This window comes from Anopheles funestus, chromosome 2RL (genome assembly GCF_943734845.2).
Source record: "Anopheles funestus chromosome 2RL, idAnoFuneDA-416_04, whole genome shotgun sequence".
Classification (NCBI taxonomy): domain Eukaryota; kingdom Metazoa; phylum Arthropoda; class Insecta; order Diptera; family Culicidae; genus Anopheles; species Anopheles funestus.
This window is the reverse complement of record NC_064598.1, coordinates 31,897,832-31,918,483: the sequence shown is the minus strand read 5'-3', so window position 1 is coordinate 31,918,483 and position 20,652 is coordinate 31,897,832. Positions and strand designations below refer to the sequence as shown.

The following is a 20,652-nucleotide window of genomic DNA, read 5'->3' as shown; positions in this document are numbered from 1 at the left end:
ACAAAATCCCTTGACTATGATGCAATGACCCCAATCAATCAAGAGCTATGGGACACATTCGACTCTTTTTCATATAGACCAATGCTTGCATCTACTTTAGAGAGTTGCCGACCGGGCGAAGGTTGTGCCGCTTACATTCTTGTAACATAGCTCCGTTACGTGACGTGGAGATCAAGATCGCTAGAGGTGTTAATTAGGTTTTCTTACTTCCTAGTAAATGCGTGCGACCTTATCCGGACTCGCATTAGCTGCACAAATATTGGCTCGGCTCATCGTGCGTCGATTTGGCCCGATGAGAGCGTGTTACTACTGGCGGGTAGGATGACAGTGACTACGGTTAGCAGCATCTTTAGATAAAAGTGAATTGATTAGCGTGATTGCCAATAGCGTTCAAAACTGGTTCTGAAATGTATGTGCGACCAGATTAGTCTGGGTTCTTCTGTTTTCGTTATTTCTACAATGCATCTTTTCGCTGCTGTCGCTTCCGTGTTTGTATTTCACATAATGACGAATTTCGTTTAGAACTTAAGCTTGCTTTAAAAGTTCCATTAGAAGGTATGGAAGAATTGTTTGTTTTGTTTAATTGATGGTGATGGGTTCCACCTTACACTCCGAAAACGGGGATAAGTTAATCGATCGAAGACATTATTTGGTTGAACAAAACACAAAACAAACATGTCCCCCTAACCCAAAGGGGAATCATCCTCCACCGTCATTGTTGAGAGATTAATATATGTATATTTAAAAAAAAAGAATCATTAACGACATCGTTTCAAATCTTCAGACTTGAGATGCATTTGCAGAATCAAAAGCTCTCCTGACTATTTTTTTGATATCTTTTTAAAACAAAAATTGTTTTCTTCTAATATATCAGAACTGAAGTACAAAGTTAATATTATTAATTATAGTGTTTCTTTTTTTGTGTTGTGTTTGTATGATTTTTTAAATAATTATTAAGTTTAAATTATAATGACTATAAATTTGAAATTTTTTTTTTTTCAAAGAGTAACTTTTGTTTTGAATGATTTTAATTTGAAATTTAGTTTTAAATTGATTATTATTGAAAAATCATTTTATACAAAGAGGTAGTAAAAAATTTGCAGAAGAATTAGTCATGACTTCAATACACAGTCAAACTAAACTTGTCGAACTCCATGACCTAGAGTTCAATGTGACTCTTCTCCTTCTTTCTGAGGTATTGACCCACTAGTTCATTTATAGCATTTATGGCAGTCCTTGGTAGTAGGGAGTGGGTAGGAATGGAATTTTATACCGCTCCTGTCGTATGAAAGACTGACACCGTTACCTCCGATTCCAGCGATGAAACTCACAAGTGTTACAAAGCCAGAACATAACTTCATAACATAACATAATTATTATGAATAATTTTATAGCAGAAGGTAACATTACAAAACGATTTATAATTTATCATAAAAAAAGAAATAATCAATTGATTGAAAAAGTAAAAATAATAGCAATCTCAGGCATTAACCATACCAATAGCTTATCAAGGATACTTGTAACTGATTTGCTAAACAAATGCGTGATATAATTTGTAAACAATTTTCTTGGTTATGCATGCTGTTTTAAACATTTTTCCACACTATTTTTCCTCAATATTGTCTCTTTTGTTTTTTTTTATTTGTTTTTTTTTCTTATTCACGATTTTGCATATGTTCATGAAACTTTTTCATAAATGCCAAATTTACCAAAAAACAATGTTTCAGAAATTTAATATATCAACAGTGTTCATAATTATAAAAAATGTATTGAATACACCAAATGTGGAGTAATTGCATTAAGAAAAAAAATCATATCACAATTAAGCATTTGTGCCGAAACTATTTATACACTTTTTAACCAATAGTTTTGTTCAGTGAACCATAGCACAAAACAATATTTTCACGATTTATCACTTGGCCATTTTCTATTATTCAATATTACCATTAGCATATGTGTGTATTTGTATTTGTTTATTTAAAATTGTCCACCTGAAGGGTTTGAAGGGATATGATACGGTAAGTTCACAGGGAATCACTAAGTCGGATGACAATTTTTTAAACAAACATGAAACATTCATCATTTGTCACCATAATGACGAGTTAATTTATCATGTCAATTTTACTGGCTAGCCATGATCAATCAATGATAAATCTCTCTTTGGATAAGATGGGCGCTGTGCATCAGCTTTTGCGTCATGCACAGGGTATTGTTGTGATGCTGCAACCAAACAAACAACGAAGCTTATAATTATGATACGATTAAAGGAACAACTGCGCAACGTTTGTATGGTCAACTAAGCGACGGAAGTTGCTAGTTCGCACTATTGACTAGCATGTGACTAGAATCGAGGTTGAAGTGTGAATTTTCCAACCACCTAACACTATTCACAAACCACTATTATCGTGATCGCGCCACTTGGTTGCAAATATTTGATCCTCACTAGTTCTTCCGTCGACACATCTTAGCCTTAGCACTTCACGGACTAGTATGCAAAGCAAGGACTCGGTGGCATTCAAATTTACACAAATTCACTGAACGATAGCAACGGACGAACGGATGGCTTGATATGAACGCAACAGACATCACTTTACCGGCCCTCGGCACTGTTAACACACGGACGTGAAATGATCACTAAAGCACTATAAACACACTTACTTGAGATGATGGAAGTCGTGCATTTCGGAACTACCGAGCACCGGCAGATGATACCCGGAATGGTCCACCAGCGTATCCATCATGACGAACGTAAACCACAGCACGAATGTCAACACGTGGCTGCTCATGATCGCCGGCCCAATATACACCGGAAGCAGATCGCTGATGATGAACTCGAACGGATGCGCGTACATGGCGGACCATGCTACCGGAGCGGACCACTGATGATGCTTCTTGTGGACACGTTTGTAAAAAAAGCTGGAGTGCAGTAACCGATGGCTGTAGTAGAAGGTAATCTCCCAGAACACGATACAGAACAGTAGATCACGGAAAACGATTGGTAACGATGGCAAGATGCGTGGATTCGGTGTTTCAAAAAACACCAGCTTCCGCATCATAAACCCGAAATAGGTCGTAGGGACACCGTACAGGAATTGATTGCGTAGCACCACCTTCACCAGGTGTTTACAGCGATCCCACTCCAGCGGTTCGTTTGCACCCGGCTGGTTCTTAAACTTTCGCAGCGCTTTTGGCCAGTTGGTAAGATCCATCAACACGAACAGCCCTCCAACGAGCCAGAAGAAGGAATACGTGTATACCGTCAGGAAACCGACGTACAGCGTCACGTTGTCGTCACCTTGAAAGACGCGCGTATGGAAAACAGGGGGAGATGCCAGTTAGAGAGAGCGAAGATGAACCTTTGAAGCTGTTGGAAGGTCGATATTTATCAACCGGGTCAAACGTGCCCCATGCTGACGATTAGGTAACGGTGTGGATGACGCCACGTGCCCAACCCTTACCGATGCGATCGAGCAAACTGTTCCACGTCTGGTTGAACCACAGCACCAGCGGGCCATCGTCAGATGTGTCGGGAAGTTCGTGGGCACTCGCGTACGACACGTTACCGTCCACGACGGTGGCCATCCACGGTGGGACGAATGACAGGTTCATCGTGGACACTGGTCTAGGGAGAGCGCTAATCAATCCGTCCTTGTGCGATCAAGCAGCCCCGTAGCAGAAACGTTCGGATTCGAATTGACACGTCCAACGCCTAGGACGATCGGCGATTAACTGACTGTGCTCCGTCGATCCGGGGACGATAAAAGGCTTCTAGTCGGGGTGGATGCTCGATCGCAATACAAAAACGGTCGACGACGCAGGGCGTCAGTGGTGGCCCAGCGCTTAAGTGGTTTGCCGAAAATAATCATCACTTATTACTCACATATTAACCCGTTGTACGGCAAACGACAAGCATGACTTACTGTGTTCTTTCCCGGCAGCCACCATCTGCTGGGGCTGCCGTCTGACTCCCACCAAACACGCTCGGAAGTTTAAAGCTTGATGTTGAGCAGTGTCATGCAAGTGACTTCGACTACCATCAACCGCACGCCGGCCAGGTATACACGATGATGCCCGAACCGAATCCTCGAATCGCCAGCCGGTGGAACAATATTTGCATACCCAAAATATGGAATATCAATGACTTGCTTCAACGCAGAAATGGGGGTAACAGTAAGCCGGGTCGTTTCGATGGATTGTTGAAGATATGCTGTGGTTAAGGACATCGGATCAACCAAATGCTAGGATGCTGTCCGTTGCTATACATCGGGCATCGGAGTAGGAGACGTTTATGATATGCAAAAGAAAACGAGAAGTGCTAACCTAACGAGACGCGGAAAACCGCGAACCTGCGATCGGCTGTTGACTCGCGCTTGTTTGGTAAAACAATATTTACTTCGCCAAATATCGACGACACCGGTAATGTGGTTTGACGGCCAAAAAAAAAAAGAGGCACACTGCTGATTGTTTTGTGTGTACACGCTTTTGTTGAATGATGGAAAGTTCATCAGTTTGCTCACGAGGCTCAGATCAACATACAACAGCCGGAGTGACCCGTTTGACGCTGGTTTCGATTGACTGTTGGGTGACTCTATTGCGTGTTTGGGATCGTTTTTTTTTTGGGTGAAAATACTAATCCACTGCAGATAAGCTTTCGGGTCGCTTGATTTGACCGGTTCAACACAAATGTCGTCAATGGGTTTTAGTTCGACCCTTTTTTGCGTGAAGGTCAGCGGGATGAGTAATGGCCGTTCGGAGTCGTTTCCACCCTGATTGTACACCAGTAGTCGGCTGTGATCATTGTTGACGCAATGCACGTTTACTCGTAACGAGTAGTTTTATCTTCGGCCATCACTGCCCGCTTTGTTTTGGGAAGCGCTTTTGGGGGCAAACTGCTATTGCAAAGAGGTTTCAAATGATGGCTCTTTTTATTCGTCAATTTAAATGATTTGATGTTTTATCGATTGGTTTGTGTAGCGGCAATGCTTCTTAATTGCTTTCCAACTTGTCTTGCACGATTCGCCGGCTGTGCGTCCGTTCGTTGGGAGCTTCCTGCCGGCAGAACCATTTTCTTTCGCGCGGGTACAGATATTTAAGGGACGTGACTGTGAACTTCGTGTCGAAGTTTCTACCATCTTCTATTTTGCTTAAAAAGCGAGGTCATGGCGTTGTACTAGCTCTTTTGGAGTGTTGCGTTTTGTTGTAATGATTGGTTTGGTAAGATGGAAACGAGTTAGCCGTACGGTTTCGTACGCTTCTCTATATCCCTCAAAATTGATTGGAATTAATTCAATAACCTGCAATAGAGTAGAAACTATGAGAAGCTTATTAATGAAATCAAATATCGTCTAAAGTAAAACGAATACATTTTTTGCAATTCATCATGTTTTGATCGGTTATTTAAACAACGATCTGGATTGCTCCTTCGTTGTAGAACACTAAAACACTAAAACACTACACTACACTACGTTGTAGAACACTAAAAAAAAAGTTATGTTGTGTAAGTGTTTTATTGCTCTTCTAAACTTAAAAGAAAACAACATCAAATCTCAAGTTTGATGAAGATGAAATTGGCTTCCCGGTTGAACCAGTTTGTATTGTTGGTAATGAAAATAAACCCGTGTCATATCAAACGAATTGCACGAAGAATAGAGGCGCATCAACCGTTATGAGTGTTTGATTTACCACCTGTTAAAATATCCATTTTTTTGCATTCTCTCAATCAAAAATGTGGGGAATGTTTCACAGAAAGATCGTTTATGTTGAATGTTTGTAGAACATCGCAGTTTAATGTTTACAAGAACTTGTCCAATTAGTTTTTAATGAAATTAGCATTAATAATAATCTTAGATCTGTTCAATTCTTACTTCTTAATGTTTCTGAATGTTTATATACATGCAAAGGTTTTTAAAAATTTCATCAGCAAAATGTTGCTTCAGGTTAGAGTTTGTTAAAAAAATTATTTATTTATTTATTTAGATTTATTTTCAATTATACATGTTATATAAGTTAACATGAAAAACTCACCGAAAACAACAACATGAAAAACAGAAAGTAATGTAAGTAGTTAAATACTTCTGTGGTCCACACCAGGAGTGAAGTAGCGCTACATGCAAATAATGTATCAATCAAAAAAAGGCTCCACTAAAAACATTGCTGAGGTCAAAAAGCCACTTGTCAATTTATTTTACTTCCCACTCCAATGCTAACCATTACTTGGCAAAAATTATCTTGAAACTTAAATCAGCTCGAATGCCTTATACATTAAGAGTCTGTGATAATTATATGCTCTCTATATCAGGGGCCTGAGGAAATGTAAACCACATGTCAAACGTTGCTTGTCTACGATAAAATATCTGGGTCATATGTTGTATTGTTGTGTTTGGTTCGCGCAAAAGCTTTGCACCTTTTTGCTGAATTTATCACTTGCCAATCATAGCTCCAGGAAGCATTATCTCTGGCTTTCCTGGTCCACCGTTAACCACCAGCTAGCATTCGATCTTTGTATTAGTTCTGGTTTACCCGATAAGTCTGGTCCAGTTTGCTTCAAAAATTTTTTTCTCATTCGTTTTGGGTAGCTTTTCGGTGGAACATCCGTTACAAACTCTGCTGATTCACGCCGCCAAAGAGAGTTTGACACAACCACCGTTTAAGAATGGCAGATCCTAGCCGTCCTTCGCCGTAAGCTAGGTTTAATAGAAGACTGCATTAGCATGCATTTTGTCGCCTTTTGGAGTATCCAAATTCTTGAATTGTAGATGTTTGTTGGGGCCTGTAGTTTGCATCCTCTTAAACAGCGATTTTTGATAACGAGTTATGATCGAAACAAATGATTGTTCCAACATGAAAGAACATCTTTCCGCCACCTCCAACCGAAACATTGCCGTCAACTGTTTCAGACAGGAACTTTGTCTTTGTGTCACAGGCCATCAATCTAATCTTTGAGTTCTCACATTTTTTATTGAAGCATACATTTTCCTGGCTACGACTTTTTTGGATTTATTTTCGAAAAAAATGTCAATATCCAAATGACAAACTACCAGAAAAACTTGTCAATTGTTAAGTCTTAGACATATCCTTTTTTCTTAATATCACTATAATAATAAATAATAAAATAAAAATAGCAATTATAAATATTTATAAGTAAGGGCTAAGGAGGATTAGTAAGTAGTAAGCGGTAATGAGTTAGTAGTAATTTTTTTTTGCGGCGGCCCGGTGGTGCATGTGAAAAATGGCGCCCGTACACACGGCAGGGACCGGGTTCAAATCCCATCCGGACCGTCCCCCCGCAGCATGGACTGACTATCCTGCTACGTGGTAAAATAAGTCTTGATACGGCCAGGCCGTTCTAACCGAGCAAAAAAAAAAAAATTAGTAAGGAATTGTCAAAGCCGTATTCCAGACTTCTTATTACCATTTAACAGGGTAATCTGCCCTTGCTTACGGGGAGCAGATCGATTTTGAGCAGAAACGATTTTGTACTGCAGAGTAGCATTAGTGCCGCTACTGCATGCACCATCGGCTCGCTATTGAGACGTTAGTTTGAAAGTTTTGTTTTTGAAATACCTTGAAGAATGTAATGTTCTTTGTTTCTATATTACTGTGATATTTTGTTTAATTATTTATTTCGCAAAATGTTGGGAATGTGTTAAAAATCGCTAAAGCCTTGTTTCCAATCCAATCAACTCGATCATTATCATAGATTTCCACACCGAATTATATCGTTCATTGACATTTAGAGAGCATTTGTTTTACATTATTAATGTTTGGATACACGTCATTACATTTTTTGATATTTCTTTTTCTGTTTGTGGTACTACAACGTCAACAGGCTGACTCGTCCTGTCATTTCTGGCTTTTCTTGACTTTAATACGGTCTGGATGGGAATTGATATCCCATGCTGTCGTGTAGGACCGGCACCGCTGTCACATGTACCATCAAAGCGTCGGATAACGCATTTCTTCATACATTCTGCCCAAAACTGTTTCTGAAAATTCCTAACAATCTTATTATTCTTGATCTTATAGTGCAAACAAGCCTTCAACTGTTAACAGCAAATAGATTGTGATCAATCTTGGTTAATCACAAAAAAATGAATGAAAATACATTTTTATAGTATATAAATTTAACCTGAAATACAATAATTAATAAACATATTATAACTTGTTGAATTTATTTATGTTGATAATTTATCTTATAGAGTTTGAAACATTAATTGTTTGCTATCAATTCTTGTATTACGTACAAAATTATTTATCTCGAACCCCGCATCAGGTTCCTCGCCCTTTCACTAGTTGTTGTCTTTTATAGTTGTTTTCGTAAATAAGTCAATTGTAAGTTCTTGAAGATTTAATGGCATAGATGAGAGTGGCAAATGAGAAGGAAAATTTCCAGTTATTTTCCAGTTACAAAAGAAAGAAAAACACAGAAATTACAGGACTCCTTACAAAACAGACTTTGATGTACGTATTTTACTACAAAATATCATAATGTATGCCTTTTTTCGAGATCACTTCGTAATTTTAAATTTTTTTAGGGATGAAAGCAACCGCACATTCATCACTGACACCAATTAAAGTGATGAACTAATTATTTGGATTTGCGGAATTTCTTCTTCTTCTTGGCTTAACGACCTTACAGGTCAAGCCGGCCATTTCTGGCTTACTAGACTTGTTTTACCACATAGCCGGATAGTCAGTTCTTGCTACGGAGGACACGGTCCGGATGGGATTTGATACCCGAACTTATCGGGTATCGTCGGAATCGTGTGGAACTGGCGCTGTTTAACACATACACCACCGGGCCTCCCCTAGGAAATAAAGTAAAATTAGCAGATAAATAAATTAAAGTTTTTGTCAGAGTGAAGTTAAACGAAGATACTCAAAACCAGAAATCATTCGAATGGTTTGCTACATCAACCAAAATTTAAATCACTTGACCCGCAAGTACATTATAACAAACGAATCCTGTCAAAATATGAAAAGTATTATTTATATACACACACGATACACTTAAACCTGCAACTCTATACAACAAACATTAAGAGCTATTCTTTACAAAGCACCACAAAGGCGAAAGGTTGCTGAAGACAAATGACTGTGTCCAAAGTAATTTCTTTCCCATCATTCATCATCATAGCGGGGTTGGATAGTTTTGGTATTTTGCAACGATGTTTCGTGAGCCAATGCCATCAGAATGCTGTCCTACAAACCAAACGTGTCCCAAAGCATCTGATTCGTTAGAAGGTCTCACGAACGCACCTTTCTAAGTATCGTTTCATCAAGCCGGTTCGCCAATGTTTAATGATCGTTAAATTTCGTTAATTTCGGAAAAAATCCATCAAAGGCAAATGAAGAATAAATCACAAATTTTCCTTTTTTCTAAAACGTATCGATCGATTTGTACTGTACCATATGCTGGTGTAACGAATTTATTCGCTTTATGAAAACTTTCAGGAAACTGATTGCTTTACCCTAAACAAAACATCTATTTATAAACATGACTATCACGCAATACAATTAGGACCCTTACGCAAATACATATCACCTTGCACAGTTAAACTCTTGAACCGTTAAAAAGTGGCCACGACAAGGTTTCGATCTCTGGGTAAGGTGCAGTCAAATGGTGAGAGACAAACAACGGAGCGAATGTTCACTTGTCCGGCACTAGCTCTCGCGCTGATTGAAACCCAACAATGCGATGATGCCGCTGGAACTGTTTCTTCTTCCGGAACTCCGAATCGGTACCGTGGAACCAGTCCATCCATCCGTACAGCCCAAAGCATTGGTTGAATCTGTGGAAGGAATGATCGTGTATAGGCGAGATCGGTCAAGTTCGATCGATGCGGCGATGCTTACTTGAGATGATGGTAATCGTGCGATTCCGGACTAGAAAGGAACGGCAGATGGTACCCGCAGTGATCGAGCACCGTGTCCACCATAACGAACGCAAACCAGATGGCGGTGGTGGAAACATGACACTTCATCACGGCCGGGCCGGCAAATACCGGCAGCAGATCGCTGATGACGTACTCGAACGGATGCGCATACATGGCGGCCAGGGCCACCGGTGCGGTCCACTCGTGGTGCTTCTTGTGCACATACTTGTAGAAGAATCGCGAGTGTAGCAACCGGTGGCTGTAGTAGAACGTGATCTCCCACAGCGTAATACACACGGCAAAATCACGCACGATCGTAAACGCCGACGGTAGTGCCCTCGGTGGCGGTACACCATTGCAGCTGAGCTTGAACGCAATGTAAGACGTCGGGATACCGACCACAGTTTGGTTGAAGAGTAACGTTTTCACTAGCTACACAGCCACATTCAGTTCACATTGGTGGAAAATAAAGAAAAGAACAAAATAACACATCCTGATTAATAATCGTTCTAAACTCACTTTCGGCACTGTTATACCTTTTTAAACTTTTCCCAGTCCAGTGGCTCGTTCATGCCGGGCTGGTTTTTGTACTTGCGCATAAACTTAGGCCACTCGGTCAGATCCATCAACACAAACAGTCCACCAAGAATCCAGTAGATGGCGTTAGTGTAGAATGTAAGCACCCACACGTACAGCGTCTCCTGATCATCTCCTGTAGCGGAACAACAAAATCGTCGTTTTTTCACCGTTTTTAATCTGGTATTTCATCAAAATCACTAGCACATTGGCAGCACTAACACACCACTATAACTTACCGATCGTGTCGAGTAATGCGTCCCATTTGTCCACAAACCATTCGCGGGTTTCATTGCCATAACCCAATGCCAATGGAGCAGGCTCGTAGAACTCCATCCTGCGTGAGTTTCGTTTGAGAACTGAATCGTTAAGCTCCAGTCGTCGACAACCACATCCAGTGCGGAAGACACACGGGGTGCTGTATGGCAAATGTCAGGCTGCGTTTGATTAAATCCTGTTCGAGCGACCAACAAAAAAAACCCCCCAAAAAATCTCACACACAGAGTGTTGCGCGCTGCGCGGTTCAACGAGAACTGCAAACGATTCTGGTGAAATGGTGAATATCTATCGAGTCGCACAGTGCGAAAACCACACGGCACGTGTTTATCCCATTTCCACCTCTTTTTCGTTGAAGCCGAATTCTTCCACCACCGTATCGGGCGGTACCGGACATCGGAGCACAATTATCGAGGTGGGAGAATAATGAAGTTCACACCTCAAGATCGCTGCTTGCAAATAGTGTACGGGCCTTTGGGTAATGAGGCAATTGAACGATGACGAACGTAGCCCGAACTTTGTCCCATCTAGTGCGATGTTTGAAACATTGCGCGTACAGTCGCTACAGTTCATAGTGTGTGCGAGATTGCGCATCATCAACACGCGCGGTAAGCTTCACGCAGAGACTCAGATGTAGCTCCACGGGGCGGGGGGATGGGGGTTGTCGGGCGGTAGTGTGTAAGGATCGGTGGATGCTGTTTGTTAGGACGCTTGTGTTGATCTGCTCTTGCTCGACGACGAAGACGACCAAACAATGATCGGTGTGATCGCCGCTTGCCGGCATGTTTGACGCTTGTAACACGCGGCCTGCGATCGCACAACTAAATGTAATAATAAGCTTAAAATTTTGCTACAACAATTTTTTGGAGGTTTTTTTCTTCTTTGGTGTGTAAGTTGCACATGGTCCATTAAGGTAGGGTTAGGAAGCTGTTTTTTTTTTGCTGGAAGGTTTTCTTTTGTGTGCGAAGTACATGAAGTTGGTGAAATATTTACGCATCGCATTTTCGCGTAGATATTGTACAGGTGCAACATTTTACCCCCTATTAGGTCATCTCTAGTTGCTGGGGCGATATTGGTGAAATACCGGGCAGTTGGGTTTTTCTCTTTGTTTTGTTAGTTAGCAAGTTAGTTGATGGAAATGGTGGTGTTTTGATTGGCAAAAACCTTTCTATCTTTCGCCAGACCGGTTTTACACTTGGGTTGTGATGTAATTTAAGCTACGCACAGGGACGTTTGATGTAGTTGTGCGTAGCCGGGGCTGAATCGGGCCGAAAAATTGGTTGAAAAATGATTAATGAAGGTAATGCTTTGTGGAAGTGTGGTACCACTACTGAAGCGATCGGGAAAGCAGTTAATTATGATAGCTAATGTATCTATTGTTTCTTTCTGTGATGCTGGATCTTATACAACTCAAATTTGGTAAAGCCTAACCTTGATGTTTAAAGCACATGACCTTGATGTTTACTAAAGCTTCAGTAAATGATAAAAACGGCCTGTTACATTTGTACCATAACAACAATGATTTGGTGCTTTGCAAATGTGACTAACCCACGTTGATCGTCAGCAGCATTAATTAGCAAGGTGGAAAATATTGACAACATTTGTATACTTTCGCTTTCCTGTCTCGAAACTGGTTTTTATATTGGTGGAGAGCTAAAAACAACTCAGACTGATAGAAGTGAAAAAACTATTCCATGGGCAAGAAGAACATTTTATGGCCAGAAATTATAAACATCTATAATCCAAGATTGTAAAGGATTCTGCACAGGTATTATGGTGGTATTCAAACAAGTTCGCCTTCAGTTTTATGAGATTTTGCCAGATAGAATTGCTTGTAAACATATTTTTAGAAAATTATTAGCATAGCAAGTTATCGACAACAGGTACTGTAGCCACATGCGGAACAACGGTAAGGCAATTTTATGGTTTCTATTGTACAGAACATGAATTTATGTGTAATGGTATGGTTTATTATTTATTATTTACCGCAAGTTTTTGAGTCCTTGAAAACTCCTCTTTTATGGATTTTTTCCTCCATTTGACTGTCATTGTTATCTGCACACAACAGATCGTAAAAAAGCAAGTCCTAACTAAAGCACTTAATGTGTTTGAATTTCGGTCAGAACAAAGCTCAAAGGTTCTGAACAAACTCTGACAATAGTTTCGTGCGTGTTGTCCCAGTACGTAGCAAGACCATTTGCAGGCTGGTTTGCTGTTTTTTTCGGTGCTATTCTCTTCATTCAAAATCATTCTTTGAAAGCATCTTCAAATTAGTAAAGGCACAAAAGATTTCAATGCCTGGGAAGTAAGCGAAAACGACGAACCCGTGGCTTGCTTACATTTGGCTGTCTCTTCTCTTATTTCTATTTCTCATTATTTCTCCTCCTTCTCTCTCTCTCTCTTTCTCTCTCTATCTCTCTCTCTCTCTCTCCCTCTTTCTTCCTTTCTTAACCTGTTTCTACGTACAAATTTGTTGAGCATCAATATTTTTATAGCATCTAGTAAAATAAATATCCGTACGCATTCAAGTAGACATTGACCCAGCCCCACAGCAACGCTTTGCAGCTATGACGAGATAGCAACAATCAACGACGACACTGACAGTGACGTATTGTTTAGCTTTTCGGCGTGCGGGAAACCGGTTTCCAAATTTTTTGTTTAGTGCAAACAGTTACCTACAATTGAAGGCGGAGGATAAATATTTAGATAAAAAAAGCACATACACACACACACGCAGTTACACTTTTTGAGTTTTATCCGGTGTAATTGGATTACGCCAAAAGGCCTTAGTGCAAAAAATCATAAACAACACCTACAATATGGCTAAAAACGTAAGTTATTGGTTGGTCGCATGGGTGGTTTTTTATATAATAGAAACACCAAAAAGTGATGCATTGTGTGGTTCAACTTTAACAACCCTTTCTTTTTAGCGTGAAATTATTCAGCTGCATGTAGGTCAGGCCGGTGTGCAGATGGCTAGCGCATGCTGGGAGCTTTACTGTCTCGAGCATGGTATCTATCCGGACGGGATGTTTTGTGACTGTTCGATATACGAAGACTGCAGTGCGTTCTTTAGCTGTGATCGGTCGGGCCAGTGTGTACCGCGTGTATTGCTGATCGATCTGGAACCGTCCGTCGTAGATGAAATACGCATCGGCACATACCGGGAGCTGTTTCATCCAAACTCACTGCTCACTGGGTGTGAAGATGCGGCAAGTAATTTTGGTCGCGGACATTACCGTCTCGGTCAGACGATGATCGAACCGGCGATGGATCGGATACGTAAGCTGTGCGAACACTGCTCATCGCTGCAGGGTTTTATGATGTTTCACAGTGTTGGTGGTGGGACGGGTGCCGGTTTGGGGACGCTACTGCTCGAACGGCTCGGTGAGGATTTCGGCAAAACGTCCCGCATGGAGTTCGATATCTTTCCCTCGGCGAAGGTTTCACCGGTCATTGTGGAACCGTACAACGCTATACTTGCGTCGCACGTCGCTATGGAGCACAGCGATTGTACGTTCGTGCTAGACAACGAGGCACTGTATGACGTGTGCGATCGGAACCTGAACGTGCGCGAACCGACCTACACCAATCTGAACCGTTTGGTAGCACAGGCCGTATCGTGCATCACCGCATCGTTACGCTTTTCCGGCGCGATCAATGTCGATTTGCTCGAGTTCCAGACCAACCTGGTACCGTTTCCGAGGATACACTACCCGCTGGTGACGTACGCTCCGCTCGTACCGGGTAGTACGGCAAGGCACGAACAACCAACCACGGCTCAGCTTACGTACGAATGTTTTGAACCATCGAATCAGCTCGTTAAATGTGATCCTCGTACGGGACGGTATATGTCCTGCTGTTTGCTGTATCGGGGTAGCATTGCACCGATCGAAATTAATCGTGCCTTGCAGGAGTTGCGTTCGGACCGTTCGGTTCAGTTCGTTGATTGGTGTCCGACCGGGTTTAAAATTGGTATAAACTTTCAGGCACCGATCGCTGTACCCGGTGCCGATTTGGCACGTTCCGATCTAGCTTGCTGTATGCTGTCGAACAATACTGCCATCAAATCGGCCTGGACGAGGGTCGCGGAAAAGTATCAACGCATGTACGATCGAAAAGCATTTTTCTATCATTATCTCAGTGAAGGTAAATCATTTTTGGGGTGGAACAAAACATAAATGACATTCATTCCAATTTTTTCCCCCATTGGTAGGTCTCGAAGAGCAAGATCTAGCCGAAGCGATCGAAAACATTCGCACGCTTATAAAAGATTATGAGGAAATTGAAAAATAACCACAAATCGTTCGCGACACGAATGCACATTAGCAAGCAGCATTAGGCACGTGATGAACCCTTTAAAACCTGGCTGCACCTTACCATGGCTATATTAAACGGCCAACCGTATAGACCATGGTGCGTGGCGTAGTGTTTGTTTTGTTAGTCGCAGTGACCTTACCGGTCGTACCGCGGGTACGAGCCATCTGTACGACTTCGTTATCTGCCGACAGGGTTGCTTCCTGTGCGTTCAACCCACTACTGCTGCTGGTGGAACGTTCCGGTTGGGTACTGTCGAGACAGAACTGTGGCGAAACGATCGGTTCGGAAGCATTCGAGGTGCCACCGATCGTATACTTTGACTACACTGAACCAGAACATCTTTATACCTTGGTGTTTGTGGCAGAAAATATCCATCAGCATCCGTCCGATAATGATTCCGTGGAAAGAACGTTCTATTTGCAGTGGCTCGTCGTAAATATTCCCGTGAGTAATTCGTTTGTTTGCTTCGAACAAAATGTGATAAAACCAAATTTGCGTCACAGCGCACGATAACAAAAAATCGGAGTAGTTCCGGCATTTGCGGTTTGAAGTAAAACGAAACATTTGAAGGGTTATCTTTTTTTTTACCCATTTATCATATCTCTTCCCTCCCGTCCCCCAAGCCACGACCGTGACACAATTGCGCAAATCAAACAAAGCGATCATACGCTTTTGCGGCACATTTGTTAGTTTAAAGTAAGGAAAACTATTTTACCCAAAAAGGGTCTTTTACCGCCGGTCAGACCCAACACCGCAATGATGTCGCAAGATTGGTTTCTTCGCCGCACAAATCACGATCTTTAATGAGCTGCCGAATGTTGGACGGTTGCTACTGTTTATCGTTGCCAGATCGGTCCCCGGATCGTACCGCCACCGATGTCATTGTCCGATGACCACACGTAAGCCGGGCGATGTGTTAAGTGCATCGCACCGAAAACATCATTAAAACTGGAAACTGCCCATCCGGCTTGTGTAACGATTGTGCCGCCCCATGCTTATGGGCCTGTTGACAGAGAGTGGCATTATGCTCGCCGCTATTGTCGCGGCGTGGACAGTAAACATTTGCCGAAGCATTTAGTTATCAAAAGCTTATGGGGAGTTTTGTGGGATTTTATGGTGTTCGTTGTTTTGTTTTACGCATACACATGTCTGATTGCGGCACGCTTTATGAGTGGTCGGGGGAAATGTCTTTATTTTCGGTAAACAATCTATGCAATTTTTGTATTGCACTATGCAATGCTGCTTTTTTGGGGTGTTTTGTCGTGTGCCAAAGACAAAGATAAAAAAAAAACAAAACAGATACAGCTAACCAGTGGAAATAGTTATTCAACACGAACGGATAGATTATTCATAAGATGAGCACGGTTTGTTTGATCACGCTAATGGTTTTTTGTTAGTTGGTAGTGCTAATTAGATGCTGTTATTCAATGTAACAGCATTTGATTTTTCAAATTGAACTCGCGCGTTCCATTAGCCACTAGCGAGAGTAATGTTTTATTTTGAAAATATAAAAATATTCTCATCCTCACATGCCATACACATTAGAAATATTAGTTAGAAGAAGGAGTGAAGAAAAAAAATGGTTGACAAGTTTTTTTTATGGCGTTCTCACGATAATGATCGCGTCATCATCGCAAATGGATGTGCGGCGCAAATTGTTAACAATCAAGTGGCCACACAGTCCAAACAATGGCGTGGACCGCACGAGAACAAATAGTAAAAAATAACACCATGCTTTGCAGTCGTAAGCATTGTCGATCGCGAAACAGCAATACGCAAGATGGTCACGATCTTTGCTCCGAATGTTTGATGGTAACATAATTTTCGCCAGTAGAATCGCACGCTTTTGAGCGAAAGTTGGTTTTGTTGGTATATACTCATTGATTTAACTTCGGAATCACCTTCAACTTGAACATATTGGGGGCCGTACATCGTTTCATCGGATGGAAATTTGGAAAGGAAGCATCAGCATCAAATCTCGTACAGTCCTCAATACTGCTTTACTTCAGAAGAAGGGTCAAGTGGAAGATGCGGATGGAAAGAAAAACAAAAACACACACACACAGTTTCACAGCACACACGGCGGGTAATTATAGCACTCGATCATACAATGATGCTATGAAATATGTATGCTCTGTACTGTAAGCCCAGTTGGGGAAGGAGTTGGACGTTTCCAGTTCAGTTCATGTGGTACTTCGTTTCGGTATTGGGGCCCCCAAAAAATGGTACATCAAACGTGTAGTAAACGATTGCTCAAACCTGTCGTTAGCTGCACACCTTATTGACGTACGTTCAGCTTGTTGGACCGTGTTGTTTTCATTGGGAGGATGCGCGGCGGTTGGTACGTTCAAGGAACTTATTATTTTCGAAGCATTTGCTTTCTGCTCACCCACTTGAGTCGGCCACTCGGCAGTCGGCCGATTGTCGTCATTTGCTGGCGTCAGTCGAGCCTGTGGCCTCACCTTTACCCGTGGCAACTTCCGGTCGAGCGAAACTCAGACTGGGGCTGCTTCCGTGACCCCTTTGGTGGGGATTTTTTTGTTTTGACGGCACACGCTACTACGATACTGAGGTTTTGCAGCTAGTGCGCTTTTACCTGTGCGGCAGAAGGATACGGCGCAACGAACGCGTACAAATGTAAATATTTGTTGTCGGTCGTATAAAACGGGGTGTCTTTATAGCACAATGTCGTGGAATGGAGATATTTGGGTGATCGAGAAATTTGTATGCCGCGTAAAATACAAACTTCATGACGAAAATAAAAATGTTTAATTTTTTAACATGCAACTCTATATCAGCCATCCCTTAATTTATGCTTGCATTAATTACATTTCAAAAAACCTATTTGCTAATATCAGTTACTATGTTATATTATTGTGACTGTTTCTATTACTATGACATAGGTTACCACTTAATGAATCGGAAAAGAGATAAATGAATGAGAATGAAGGAAGATGGGGAATGAACGTTACAAATGGCTGAGCTTAAAAAAATCCATATTTACTACGAGCGGCAGTTCAGATGAGATTCAACTCAAGAAGTTCCGTATTGCTAGCCGAATTGCTTGGTACATTTTCACTGTTTAGTGGAAAGTACAAAAAAGAGTAACAAACAATATCAGGGTGTTTTTTTGGATTCAACTCTTTGTTAAAACAAAATTGTTGATTCAACACTTTGCGATCAATCATTCATTCATTCTGATAAATGTTGGGAACCGCACGTATTAAGGGACGATTTTAGAATTTTAATAGTTATATAATCATTTACAACAAAAAAACAATAAAGCATTATTTTAAAAATAAATAAATTAATTTTTTAAACGACCATCATCAGTCTCATTCACTGTGCTGTACTAAAAAGAAATACGCCTAAATGTATGCAATAGTGAGAATTGTTCTAAAACAAACTTTGCATACTTTCTTGGTGTAGTTTCTCGATGACGAAGGCAAGCCCTAGCACACATGTTTCAAAACTTAAGAAATTGTCTCGAGAGATCTTAAAATTAGCGACGTAAATGTTCCATGAATATGCTCTGATTTTATGGTATTAAACGATGGTTAAAGTGCAACGCCTCCGATACAGAAGTACCTCTCGAATAATGTGTTCTCTTGTTGCTTGTGGTCAAAACTATAATTTTGGTTGTATAAATAGATCTTTTGAAAATATTCCTTTTCTTTCAGGACTCATCCCTAGCGAATGGCATGAGGTACATGGATGGAGACACAATTGTGGGTAAGCATTTGTGTCCTCTTTGCTAGACACTTGATTCGTTTCCTGGCAAACCGTCCGTTAAACTTTCCACCGATGAGCATGACATGGAATCGTCTACATTGTTGCGATTTTTCGATTGATTCGAAACGTCTGGCTGTACCTGGCTAATGCTTGAACTTGTTTCAATTTTTGCGCTAATGCAGATTATCTATCGCCCATGCCACGATCGGCCGATGATGATGGCGATGTTGATGGGCAACCGACACGCTACGGAGTCTATCTGTACGAACAGGTTTACGGTACGATTTATCCACCGACACCGAACGCCAGGGAGTACTTCAATTTGGATGGCTGGATCGGCACAATCTATCCCGAGGCAGCCCTCTGCGGTCCGGTTGCATCGATCGGATTCGGAGTTTAGCAGTAGGCAGCGTCAACGATTCGTAGTGGCCGTCGGCAGTTCGGATAAATTGTCCGTCCTATCGAGTGGAAATATCTTTCCTGCTTTCCACGTACCGCTTACCATCGGTACAATGAAGCCGATCGTATTTGGGATCCTGTAGAGTAGTAAGAAATGGTACGGATTGTGATCGGTTTCATGAAACCAAGGTTTCGGTGGTTTTTATTTACTACCGCCAGAGAAAGAAATGGTAACACAAGATAGTGTTTTCGACCTGAAGCAAATATAATATCTCGCTAGGCACAATTTATACGATCATCTGGTGCATAATTTAGCTTCAAGTAGTGCAACGCTTACCTGCGACCAGGCACGGGACATCTACACGTGTTCGTTTGCAACACGGGACACGTTGCTGGCAGTAAATAAACGTACTTCGATTTCCTTCCTTCGGTTGTGCAAATTTCTCCAAAGTCCTCCAAAAAAAAAAAAACTCCACCGCCGATCAACAAACTGAAGATGATAGTTCGCAGTTTTGTGTGTGGGTTCCTTGGTGGATGTGTGCATTTTGTCTTTACCTTATCCTTGCAGAAGTTTCGAACCGTGTGTTAAGCGGTGAGGAAAGAAATTGTACACCACGTACAACACGATGTTGTCGTCGCCCTTCTGGTCTTTATCGCAGAAACTGCGTGCCCCTCAATGTGTTCATCAGATATCTCTGTTGCGAGAGATGAAATAAAAAAAAGGTGATCTCCAAAGTTTTCGCTGCCAAAGGTGTCCATGAGGAGTAGTGGGCCGATTTGGGATTGCTACGCTTACTCGCGTTCTCGCAATAACCGTTGTCAACTTGTGATTTGGCGCTTGTATTTTTTTGTTTGTTTTGGTACAGCTGCGGCTTGTGTATGATAGTGCGAGACGCGCAGACGCAATAGCTTTTGGGCAGGCGAGAAGGAACGGTTGTCAGCAAGTTGTCGCATAAAAACCTGGACAGGGTAGATAAGATTTCGATTGGAAATGGTCAACCATCGGTGCGTCGGTGCAATCGGGCGCATGTTCAAACAATGCCATTAAATCTTAGCCCAATCGAACGTTCACTTCCCCCCCAGCGGGAAGGGAAATGGCAGCATTCTACAGGCAGCCGGGTACGGGCACCCAGGGCTCGGGTGACAGGTTGGGTCGTGGTAATCCTTCCAGGCACAATACCTTCCGTATGGTGAAGTTACAGCCGGGGCAGACACCACCGTCCCCGAGAGTGACAGTAATTGCGTGAGCGCTCAGCAATGAAGTCATTTCCATCTGAAGCACGTGCGCAAGTAGTCTGGCCAGAGTCCTTTTGCGACGTTTGCGTGCTGCACCCATCCAATGTTGCTTTCGTACACGGATTATCATCCGTTTGTGTCTGGCGAAAGGAAGGTGCGAAAATAAAGCAATAATACTGGAATGTAGCATTCTGACTGGTGCGCACAGTTGTTGAGGAATCCCTTTTTTTTCGAAAGC

General features: G+C 41.8%; 3 protein-coding genes across 3 annotated transcripts; 2 read left to right on the top strand and 1 right to left on the bottom strand.

The window, feature by feature from the left end:
* Window positions 1-2,654: 2,654 nt before the first annotated feature.
* Window positions 2,655-11,012, bottom strand: LOC125765508 (uncharacterized). Its single transcript, XM_049430728.1, has 7 exons — window positions 10,691-11,012; window positions 10,412-10,587; window positions 9,856-10,307; window positions 9,654-9,791; window positions 7,442-7,523; window positions 3,459-3,648; window positions 2,655-3,295 (listed from the first exon to the last, which is right to left on the bottom strand). The coding sequence occupies exons 1-7, from the start codon at window positions 10,785-10,787 to the stop codon at window positions 2,655-2,657; spliced, it is 1,776 nt and encodes a 591-aa protein (XP_049286685.1). The 5' UTR covers window positions 10,788-11,012.
* A 1,611-nt stretch (window positions 11,013-12,623) lies between these two features.
* LOC125764330 (tubulin alpha chain-like) lies at window positions 12,624-15,029 on the top strand. The gene is made up of 3 exons (XM_049428480.1): window positions 12,624-13,558; window positions 13,658-14,876; window positions 14,944-15,029. Exons 1-3 carry the CDS (start codon window positions 13,547-13,549, stop codon window positions 15,021-15,023), a joined length of 1,311 nt encoding a protein of 436 aa, XP_049284437.1. The 5' UTR covers window positions 12,624-13,546; the 3' UTR covers window positions 15,024-15,029.
* A 2-nt stretch (window positions 15,030-15,031) lies between these two features.
* On the top strand, window positions 15,032-19,604 carry LOC125764356 (uncharacterized). The gene is made up of 3 exons (XM_049428519.1): window positions 15,032-15,491; window positions 18,728-18,779; window positions 18,962-19,604. Exons 1-3 carry the CDS (start codon window positions 15,141-15,143, stop codon window positions 19,177-19,179), a joined length of 621 nt encoding a protein of 206 aa, XP_049284476.1. The 5' UTR covers window positions 15,032-15,140; the 3' UTR covers window positions 19,180-19,604.
* The last annotated feature ends 1,048 nt before the right edge of the window (window positions 19,605-20,652 follow it).